Source organism: Schistocerca gregaria, chromosome 2, assembly GCF_023897955.1.
Source record: "Schistocerca gregaria isolate iqSchGreg1 chromosome 2, iqSchGreg1.2, whole genome shotgun sequence".
In the NCBI taxonomy this organism is placed as follows: domain Eukaryota; kingdom Metazoa; phylum Arthropoda; class Insecta; order Orthoptera; family Acrididae; genus Schistocerca; species Schistocerca gregaria.
The window spans coordinates 16,510,450-16,522,588 of record NC_064921.1 but is presented as its reverse complement, the minus strand read 5'-3'; the positions used below and the strand labels follow the sequence as shown (position 1 = coordinate 16,522,588).

The following is a 12,139-nucleotide window of genomic DNA, read 5'->3' as shown; positions in this document are numbered from 1 at the left end:
GCTTCTATTCTCTTCTTGTCCAAACTATTTATCGTCCATGTTTCACTTCCATACATGGCTACACTCCATACAAATACTTTCAGAAACGACTTCCTGACCATTAAATCTATATTCGATGTTAACAAATTTCTCTTCTTCAGAAACGCTTTGCTTGCCATTGCCAGTCTACATATATCCTCTCTACTTTGACCATCATCAGTTATTTTACTCCCTAAATAGCAAAACTCCTTTACTACTTTAAGTGTCTCATTTCCTAATCTAATTCCCTCAGCATCACCCGACCTAATTCGACTACATTCCATTATCCTCGTTTTGCTTTTGTTGATGTTCATCTTATATCCTCCTTTCAAGACACTGTCCATTCCATTCAACTGCTCTTCCAGGTCCTTTGCTGTCTCTGACAGAATTACAATGTCATCGGCGAACCTCAAAGTTTTTACTTCTTCATGAATTTTAATACCTACTCCGAATTTTTCTTTTGTTTCCTTTACTGCTTGCTCAATATACACATTGAATAACATCGGGGAGAGGCTACAACCCTGTCTCACCCCCTTCCCAACCACTGCTTCCCTTTCATACCCCTCGACTCTTATAACTGCCATCTGGTTTCTGTACAAATTGTAAATAGCCTTACGCTCCCTGTATTTTATCCCTGCCACCCTTAGAATTAGAAAGAGAGTATTCCAGTCAACATTGTCAAAAGCTTTCTCTAAGTCTACAAATGCTAGACACGTAGGTTTGCCTTTTCTTAATCTTTCTTCTAAGATAAGTCATAAGGTTAGTATTGCCTCACGTGTTCCAACATTTCTGCGGAATCCAAACTGATCTTCCACAAGGTCCGCCTCTACCAGTTTTTCCATTCGTCGGTAAAGAATTGGTGTTAGTATTTTGCAGCTGTGACTTATTAAACTGATAGTTCGGTAATCTGTCAACACCTGCTTTCTATGGGATTGGAATTATTATATTCTTCTTGAAGTCTGAGGGTATTTCGCCTGTCTCATAAATCTTGCTCACCATTTGGTAGAGTTTTGTCATGACTGGCTCTCCCAAGGCCGCCAGTAGTTCTAATGGAATGTTGTCTACTCCCGGGGCCTTGTTTCGACTCAGGTCTTTCAGTGCTCTGTCAAACTCTTCCCGCAGTATTGTATCTCCCATTTCATCTTCATCTGCATCCTCTTCCATTTCCAGTACATCGCCCTTGTATAAACCTTCTATATACTCCTTCTACCTTTCCGCCTTCCCTTCTTTGCTTAGAACTGGATTTCCATCTGAGCTCTTGATATTCATACAAGTGGCTCTCTTTTCTCCAAAGGTCTCTTTAATTTTCCTGTAGGCAGTATCTATCTTACCCCTAGTGAGATAGGCCTTTACATCCTTACATTTGTCCTCTAGCCATCCCTGCTTAGCCATTTTGCACTTCCTGTCGATCTCATTTTTGAGACGTTTGTATTCCTTTTTGCCTGCTTCATTTACTGCATTTTTATATTTTCTCCTTTCATCAATTAAATTCAATATTTCTTCTCTTACCCACGGATTTCTATTAACCCTTGTCTTTTTACCTACTTGATCTTCTGCTGCCTTCACTACTTCATCCCTCAGAGCTACCCATTCTTCTTCTACTGTATTTCTTTCCTCCATTCCTGTCAATTGTTCCCTTATGCCCTCCCTGAAACTCAGAGCATTTGACTCTCATTTAAGACATAATACTTTGAGGATCCCAGAAGACCAGACATTTATGTTATCATTTTAAATTTTGTGGCACATTCTTGTGATACATTCTTGTGATACATTTTAACCCATTGAGTGCTGCACCGACATGTGCGGCTGACCGTGTCAAGCCTGCCCTTGGGGCCGCCTAATTCGTGTACCTGCGGGGGGAACTTATTGTACCATTTAACAGATTTACACACAGATGCAACAGAACTTATGAGGATATCGTAGTGGTCTACTGCTCCCATATTTGCATTGTAATCAACAACACATTGCAGCTTCATTACTTTTTCGGGAGTCATCCTGTTTGTCTTTCCCGTGTCACGCATTTCTGTAGTGTTGCAGGTAGTCAGCATGAGCACTTCTCTTGTCGCACCACTTGATGGCAAGCATTTTGTCAGTTGACATAAACTCTACTCCTCCTCGTTTCAGTTTCTTATGTAGCTTTGGAAAGTTGTGCCTGTTCTTACGTACAGTACCACATGCTGCTGTTCTCTGGTTGTGAAGCCAGAGGAACAAGGCTCGACTTTTATACCAATTGTCGACATACAGGGTAAGTCCACGCTCAAGGTATTGCTTCATTAGTGTTGCCACAATATCGCCAGATTCCCCCAAATTATGGACTTCAATTTCTGTTGTTGTGCCTGTGAATACAATGAAATCAAAGATGTATCCAACTCTACAGTCGCACAACACGAATGTTTTGATTCCAAATCTACTCTGTTTTGAAGGAATGCATTGTTTAAAAAGATGAGAGACCTTTGAACAATAATAGGCTTTCATCGACAAGAGTTTTTTGTATGGATTAAATGCACTGTGGGAACGCCACATGAACTGTATCAGTTATTTTCCTAATTTTAAACAAACAGTCATCTCCATGATTGACCGAAAGTCACGAGACATAACTTCGCCAAAAATTTGAGTACTCAGAAGTACATTTCTGAACCAGTATTCCTTTATTCTCAACTTTTTAACACGAGCCATGAGAAGTCAAATACCAATGAAGCTATAAATTTCCTCAAAACCTGTATCTTTCCAGGTGGATAGCCAAGAATGAATGGATTCAGACGAATTTACCATGGTGAAAGTAAAAAATCGCTTCGTTTAAAGTGCTACAAATATCAATAGATCTTTTGATAGAAATAGCATGAAAATGGATAGAATGCTTGAATCAGGCGCTAGTTGGCAATTATGTCCTGAAGATGAGTCATCAAATGCATGAAGTACTGGACTGAAATCACACTCACATCAGACTTGTCATTCTCACTGTGGAGTGGCCTTTTCCGGACTGATCTGTCTTCACTCTAAAGAACAACTGTCCTGGCGAGCTCTGCTAGGTGAAGTACTTGGGGCATTTGAAAAGTTCGTGCAAAAATAAAAACTACTTACGTGCTTGGGGTAAACCTTTTTTATTTTTCGACATAGTCTCCTTTTAGTTTTATACACTTCGTCCAGTGCTGTTCTAATTTGTTGATCCCTTCCGAATAATAGGAATTGTCCAAGTCTGCAAAATAACTATTAGTTGCTGCAGTCACCTCCTCGTTTGAATAAAATCTTTGTCCCACCAGCCATTTCTTCAAATTGGGGAGCAAATAGTAGTCAGAGGGCGCAAAGTCTGTAGAATAGGGGGGGATGTGAAACGAGTTGCAATCCTGTTTCCAATAATTTTGCGACCACAACTGCTGAGGTGTGTGCTGGTGCATTGTGATGGAAAAGGACTTTTTTGCGGTCCAATTGCTGGCGTTTTTCTTGCAGCTTGGTTTTCAGATGGTCCGATAAGAATGAATAGTACACATCTGTAATAGTTTTACTTTTTTCTAGATAATTGATGAGGATTATCCCTTGCGAATCCTAAAAGACAGTTGCCATAACCTTTCCGGCTGAAGGAAAGGTCTTCGCCTTTTCTGGTGCAGAGTCTCCCCTGGTAACCCATTGTTTAGACACTTGTTTGCTCCGAGTATAGTAATATATCCATGTTTCATCCACAGTGAAGAAACAATGCTTAAAGTCCTGTGGATCCTTCCTGAGCAGCTGCAAACCATCCTTGAAACACGTCACACGATTCTGTTTTTGGTCAAGCGCGATCAATCGTGGAACCATATTGCGGATTGCTTTCTCATGTCCAAATGTGTATGCAAAATATTATGTACCCTTTTATTCGAGGTGCACGCTGCATTGGCAATCTCACGCACCTTAACTTTTGTCATCCATCTTCATATCGTGGATTTTATCAATGATTTCCGGAGTTATAACCTCCACCGGGTGCCCAGAACGTTCAACATCACATGGAGCCCATATGGCCATTCCTAAAATTTTGAAACAACTTATAAACTGTTCTAATCAAAGGTGCAAAGTCTCTGCGATGTTTATCAAGCTTCTCTTTAGTCTCCTGAGGCATTTACCTTTCATAAAGTAATGTTTAATCACCACACAATATTCTTTTTCGTCCATTTTTTGACAGTGACTCGACTTCCTTGATTCACACGAACACCAAATACAATGAAATCGACCAATATGGCTGAAACTTGGTGTGTCATCTTTCCAAAGATGGTACTAACTAAGCATGGCCTCGATATGCGCCGGTGGTGCCATCTCTGACGCCCCTCGTATGTGGAGATTTATTACTAAGAGATTCTTCTGATGAATCTTCATTGTCACTATATATATTGAAGGTGCTACACTCACTGTCACTTCGTCAGTATCACCAGTATCTGTTCGTCAGTGCAACGACGCTGATGTGCCATTTGTCTATGGAACTCAAAAGTGACAGCACTCTAAAAATCCCGATGAAATGGCAGATGGCTAAACACCACCACAGAAGAAGAATGCAGATCACATGAATCCGCTAGCACGAATGTCAAATAGCAACTGCGGAATCCGTAGCAGAGTGTTTCTCATATAGCAGGGATAGTGGCACAGAACAACAAATAGGGTAAATCCATCCCAGGGAGTGCACAGGACAAAAGAACTGGCGACAGGCCGGCATGTAGCCCTGAGCGGCTATTGACATCAGCAGGCCCACAGCCAGTGGAACCGGGAGTACTGGCCAGGCTGCGTGGCGAATGCCGTCTGCTGGGCCCATCGGAAAGCCCATTTCAGCCGCAAACAACATCCACAGGCCCCGCAGCAAGGTGGAGCGCCACGGCATATCACGTCTGCAGTACTCAAAGGGTTATAGTGCAACAAAAAAAAAGAAAAAAAATGTGGAAGATTTGCATTTCTTGTAGGTTCATTGTGTACATTGATTTAAATCATTAACTTTTCGTATTTGCGTGTTCATGTTACTTAAGTGATGTTGATATTGGCTGAGGCTAACTACATCACGTCATATGATCTGAATATCTGCTGTCATTGGCAGAGAGGATCGCGTGACATGAGCTATGATTGGTTTACAAAAGGGTATCACAATCTCAATATGAATGCTTCGGAAACTAACGTGCTGTGTTTGGATTCTGATTTGTACTTTTGTAATACCAAAATATGCAGCATATCATAATACAAAAATATGCAGCATACATGTTGCTGAACATCAAATATCTTCCCAGATCATATTTTTGCAGGGTTTTGTTTTCTACAGTGCCGGAAAGTTCTATGCTGCTGTATAAAACCGTAGCCATTCATAGGATTGATAAAATTCCAAGGGGAAAGTATACTGTCTCTTAACACGGAAAAAGTGTAATTTGAACTGGGAAATCTGGAAAAATCTGATTTTTTTCCCCATTTTTTGTCAATTACTGAAGGTAGAGGCCAAGAAATGTTGTGGGAGCAAAGGATACATTGCCAAGGTAATTCCCATCCGTGTAGCTCAGGAAAGATAGTGGCGGAGGGAGGACTCCAAATGGCCTGGGTTGTGAAGCAGCCACTGAAATTCAGCATGTTATGCTCAGCTGCATGTTGTGTGTGCAACCACATTGTCAGCTTTGTTCTTGGCCACAGTTTGGCAGTGTGCATTTATCCTGGTGCGTAGCTGTTTGGTTGTCTTAAAAGCTGTGCAGTGATTGCACAGAGTTGGTATACAACATGTCTGCTTTTACAAGTGTCCTGGCCTCCAGTAGGACAGGATAAGCCTATTAAAGGATGGCAGTGGCTTGTGGTGAGTGGGTGGATTGGGCAGGTCCTGCATCAGTCTTCCACTGGGACGTGATCCCTATTGAAAGGGGTTTGTGGATCAGAGTGGCTTAGGAATGGACTAGGCTGTTGTGTAGGTTGGGTGGATGACAAAACGCCACTTCAGGTGGAAGGATCTCTGGTAAGATGTCTTTCACTTCATGGTGTTATGACAGATATGTCCCAGTCGCCTACGGTGGACTGGATGGCTGAGCGGTGACCTCTCCAGTTGTCAGGATGCTAGGAAATGGCTGTAGAAGTGCCAGAAATGCCAAAGAAACATTATTAATTCATAGCACCTTCATTCCTGTCGAGTACAACGTGGCTTGGTGATATCAACGACCTTCCTCGAGTCCTCGCTGACTCGTAGCGATGACACCAGATCCGGGTTGCGCAGTCTTGCTAGCGCAGTGCCGTGTGCTGTGACGTAGCGGAGGAATGTCCTTTGGCTGCGAGTGGCTGGCGGTGCCCAACACTAAATTTTGCTCCCTAGATGGCTCAGAATGTATCCTATCAACCGATAATCGCTTCTTCTAGTCTGGTTGTGCCACAAATTTCTTTTCTCCCCAATTATGTTCAGTTCCTCCTTAAGTGGGCAACCCACCTAATCTTCAGCATTCTTCTGTAGCACCACATTTGGAAAGCTTCTGTTCTCCTCTTGTCCAAGCTGTTTCTCACCCACGTTTCACTTCCATACAAGGTCACCACAGAAATACTTTCAGGAAAGACTTCCAGAATGATGTTAACAAATTTCTCTTCTTCAGAAACACTTTCCTGGCCATTGGTAGTGTACCTTTGATATCCTCTCTACATCCCCCATCATCAGTTATTTTGCTGCACAAATAGCAACACTTATCTACTACTTTGTGTCTTGTTTCCTAATTTAATTCCCTTAGCATCACCCAGTTTAATTAGACTACATTCAATTATTCCAGTTTTGCTTTTGTTGATGTTCATCTTACGTCCTCCTTTCAAGACACTGTCCATTCTGTTCACCTGCACTTAAAGGTCCTTTGCTGTCTCTGACAGAATTAAGTCTTCGCCAGTCCCTCACAAACCTGACACTTCATAATCACTTCCTCACTACGTACATAAAGTCTCCAAAATGGAAACCCTTGCGCCGGCCGCTGTGACCGAGCGGTTCTAGGCGCTTCTGTCTGGAACCGCCCTGCTGTTACGGTCGCAGGTTTAAATCCTGCCTCGGACATAGATGTGTGTGATGTCCTTAGGGTAGATAGTTTTAAGTAGTTCAGAGCCATTTGAACCATTCGAAACCCTTGCTCTCCAGTAACTGGAAGAGAATTCCAGATACCATTCCCATAAATTGTCCAACCTGTTGACATCCTGCTCCACCACTCATAGGATACAGATCTTGCTTAGCTGACCTTTTCCAGTTTACCACATCCTCCAAAACTCCCTCTCGACACTCCAAAAAATCCAGAACCCAGTCAGACCCACAAGACACTGTTGTTAATATTTCCACCAAAAACCTCAATCCCACATGATTCTCAGTCCTCTCCATAGGCTTCACTTTCAGATCCACATGGAAGTATAACCATGATGGACTTGTCAAAGACCCACTTTCCTTCTGGCATTCTGTACAGTGGAAACACTTGCCACCAACTCCTCCAACCAAACCTAACCTGAAGCCTCACACAGTTCATATCACCATCCAACTTTAATCTTTCCATCTAACCATGCTGTAATCACCTTCCAGAAACTCCTTACATCCAACATGGTGTCGTCATCCTTCAAGTCCATTCCAAAGAACAAAAACCTTTCAGCCGACAAAAGGACAACCATACACAACCTCTCAACAGATACTGACCTAATAATGCTCCTTTGCAGACAAAGGCTCCATAACTGTCTTGATGAGCATGACAGAAGGCTTTTGCGAACTGTCTTGACTCCTTCAAATAAAAGTTCTACCATAATGATTCCATCCCCACTGAAATACTTCAGCACATCCCAGAACCTCTTACCTCCTTGCCCTGATGACATCCTACACACTCGCCTTCTAGTTGCTCCCAAATGTGCAGACCAACATCCTTGATTCCCCACTGTAGCTGGTTATTGTGCTCCTCTACAATTTTAGCTCTTGTTGACAAACACCTCCAACCAGTTCCCCAAACCCTAGCTACCCACATCAGAGGTATTAACCACATCCTTCACCAACTCCTCACCATCCCTACCCCTGTATCTCCAGTATCCCACCTCGTCACTGCAGTAGTAGTCACATTTCTATTCACCAACATCCCTCATGCCTGTAGCCTCGCTGCTACCGAACACTCCCCTCTCTTATTGTGCTTCAGGTTTCAAATCCCTACATACAAACTGTAGCCTGACCCAAAACTACTACTTCTATGAAGTGAAGGTATATAAACAAATCTGGCACAGCTATGGGCACCTGTAAATCCTGGTCTGGTTGAAGTTCAGTGATGATATCTTCATGATTTAGATTGAGAAGCAAGACACACTATTCTCTTTCCTTTGCAACTTCACCATGTACTCTCCTATCTGTTTCACCAGGTCCTCCTCAGGTCGAGGTGTCAACCTCCAGGAGTTATGATGATGACTCCATCCACACCTCTGTCCACATTAAACCCGCCAAGCACCAACAGTTCCTGCATCTTGACAGCTGCCATATGAAAAAATCCTTCCCATAGACAGTGTATTTGCGGTGACAAGAACTCCCTTGCCCAGTACACTGAAGGCCTCAAGAGGGTGTTCACAGACAAGCACTACCCCCATAAACCCACTCTGCAAACAGATTTCCCATGCCATATTCTTGCACATCATCTTCACACAGTATGACCCTCGGATGGAACTACTGAACCCTATCTTCCCAAGATCCTTCCCACTTCTCCTAAAGTGGTGTTTTGTTACCTACCCAACATGCACAACATCCTAGTCATTCTCTATGCCACTTCTGCACCCAACCCTTTGCCACAGGGATCAGATCCCTGTTGAAGACCCAGGTGCAAGACCTGTCCAGTTCAGGCACCCAAAACTGCGTGCTCCAGTTCTGTGACATCATGTCCTATTGGAGGTCAGGACACATGCGAAAGCAGTCATGTCGTATAGCAACTCTTGGAAATCTCTCCACAGCTTTTCATGTTGGTATCACATACAAACAGGTGTTGACTAGGATGAATGGTAAACTGCCGAACAGGCCAAGAACGAAGTTGACTACATGACTGCACAACATACAGCTTGATCATAATATGCTAGACTTAAGTGGTTGCTTCATAGCCCAGGTCACCTGGATTCTTCTGTCCACCACAACAAGCTTCAATGAACTACACAGATGTGATTTATTCCTGCAGTATACCCTGTTGCTGTCTCAACCCTTAAGGCCTCTATCTCAGGTAACCCACTGTCCCCACAACCTGCATCAATTAGTTTCCCCTTCCTCTGTCCTATCATCCCCTCCCAGTCCACATCTCCTGGTCTCCTTCATTGTGCACCCCTTCCCAGTGGCTTCAACATCAGTGCATCACAGGCTTCGCTCTTGCATTTGCCACATGCCCCTCTCACTGCCTCCCACCTTTTCTTCTCTGTCCACCCCACCCGACACAGCCCCCACCTCAACTTGTTCCACATGTCAGTCTGCAGTTGTGGCATTGTGTCCAGCGGACACAGGTGTGTGTGTGTGTGTGTGTGTGTGTGTGTGTGTGTGTGTGTGTGTTTTCTATCCAATAAATAGATGCAAAAATGATTGTATGGAGAGCTGCAGTGTAGTTCCATGAGAAGTAGGAGACACAAAAATACTGGGTGTAATGACAGAACAGACTTAGGAAAAACAAGAAAATATACAGTACATTACTGGTTTAGAGAAGGCTATTATATTGAACAAAGTAAAATATCTTCAATTCGTAGGCAGTGGGGTATCTACTCTAAGGCTGTAAGTATACTCCCATCTCCTTATGTGAAAGAGATTGGATTAATTAGCACTGATGGAATGAGAAGAGACCAGAATCAGTAAAAGTACGAGGCAGGGTTTCTGTGTTACCACGGATATTTAATTTGTATTTAGAAGAGTCAATTGATGAAATTTAAGACCATCTGATTTTGGGGCTCATCTTGCCGTGGACAGAAAAGATGCAGTTTGCTGCTGAAATATGGCAGTAGTTTGCTTGGAATGAATAGGAACTTAGTTGGAGACTTGAATTGGAAGCAGACTTCTATGTGCCAACATGCCCTAGGCGTTTGCTATGGAAAGTGTGAATTAGAACATCTTTCTCATGGCTTCCACACTTGAAACTACCCGCACTTAGTTAGTGCTTTCATGTCACTAGATACATTGATTTGCAAGGAGACTGTTGTATCACATCTTGAAAGATAATTGTTTATTTGTGGAGAAATATCTCAAATTTTACCCATTATGTTCTTTTCAAAGTAGTAAGGAGTATAGACAAATAAACACAAGATTTCTATAATCTCAGCATTTTATTTCTCAGAACTACTGCAAAAGTGTGAAATATTGATGCAGTTAACTGTGAACATGCAGTGAAAGAAATCCAACAATAATTTTAGTTGCAGACTGACTTTAGTCGTTTACTGTGCCAGAGTTAACAATGAATGTAGTCTAATGTACACGCATTTTAAGGACTAGCACATAAACATTTAATCAGGTTTTGAAACTGAGTAGAGGAAAACCTCTAATGTACTAGGATGCAGCCTTAAGGATATTATAGACTGGAAATTGCAGTGATATATCCACAAACTTGTCTTTTAAGCTTCTGTGAAATGCCTTACAATGGTGGAAAAATTCTCAAGCACAATGGTGGAAAAGTTCTCAAGCTAACGGTTGAAATACATTAGTTTTATCAGATGGAATCCGTTATTCTACTAAGTTGTCAGAATAAGTTTGAAATATATCTGATGGCTCAGAATTTTTAAGACCTGGCAAAGAATCTATGAAAAGAAGATATGCACCCACAAAACAGATGCAGAGCTTGGTGTATGAAAAACATGAAGTGTTGCTTTGCCATTTTACCAGCCTTCAGCGAGATCACAACAACAGTTAAAGTATGGAATATGTGCTCCAAAGTTCCCCATCACTTCTTGAAGACAAACATGTAACACAGATAACAATGAAATGTGCAGATTGATTACAGGCATCATTGTAATAATGGGTCAGTGCAGATATGGAATGCACTGTCACCACTGGATGTTCATTCCCTTTGAATGAAGGCATACTGTTAGTGTGTATTTCTGTTTCAAGGTTACACTGATTTGCATTGCACTTGCAGAATTTAATAAAATTAGTGATCTTGTTACTTGCAGTTGTAACAAAAGCTATGGTTACTTCAGTTTCTATCACGTCTTTACCAGCACATTTCTTTAAAAAAAAAACTCTTATTGCCTTTCCAAGATGCATTTCCATGAGATTTAGTGGTATACGAAGTTTAATCAAACATCTTGGTGTCGCCTCCACAATGACTTTGGTCTAGCTTCAGAGGAAAGTTCAAAAAGTCAGCCATATGATGTCACAGTAGTGTACAAAACACTTAGCACAAATTAAAGGCCAGAGCTGCGAAGGAATTAATATTAACTACCATTTTTAACAAAGCCTTGAAGTAAAGTTCTCATAGATGTCCACAGTGCTGATAATAAGGCAGTAACACTTCACATATCACATGCACTTTGCCCTCCATAATGGCTAGTGCCATGCAGATGTGCCCACACCCTCCCCTCCTTATTTGCAAGTGCCAAGCCATGAAATAACACTTCCAGTAGTAGTAGTAGTAGTAGTAGTAGTAGTAGTAGCAGCAGCAGCTCTCTCTTCTTTCTCTTTTCACCCTGTCAATGATAGGAAGATTTGGGTCATTCCATTTTGCAAACAGTGCTACTCATACAGGTCGTTTTTAAAGACAGATCAAATAGGAGTATTGTTTACATAGTGGCATAATTTCCTTTTCTTCTTTGTAAATTTCAATTTATAAGGTGACTTAAGTGATAGGAGCTTTGGAAATGATAATTTGAGATACTGCTAAATAAAAGTTAATTATTTTAAAATAAAATTACTTTAAAAGTTAATTATTTTTATTGGTTTGAGCATATAAATGAATATTTGAGAAATTAAATTAGTTGTGCAACAATGAAATTCTCATTTTCCTTGTTGATTGTTGCAGGAATTCTGTAATGTACAGAGGTGCCATGTTGAAAATACACAAGTATCGGTTGAGAGCGTCATCCTGCCCTGATATCTATCGTAACTCTATGACCACCATAGCAAAGGAAACAGAGGAGGTGAGTGTTTTGTACTGATATTGTATGCTCCTGGTTAGAACGCTTCCATAGGGATTTAGCTTTTTGT

The 12,139-nt window shown here is 41.7% G+C and overlaps 1 protein-coding gene across 5 annotated transcripts in view; it reads left to right on the top strand.

The window, feature by feature from the left end:
* LOC126336242 (uncharacterized) overlaps window positions 1–12,139 on the top strand; it is a 224,274-nt gene that overhangs the window by 161,165 nt on the left and 50,970 nt on the right. For all 5 annotated transcript variants that reach the window (XM_049999734.1, XM_049999736.1, XM_049999731.1 and 2 more), the window contains exon 5: window positions 11,955–12,072. In XM_049999734.1, coding sequence (XP_049855691.1) covers window positions 11,955–12,072 — 118 coding nt within the window. The remainder of the gene's footprint in view (window positions 1–11,954; window positions 12,073–12,139) is intronic.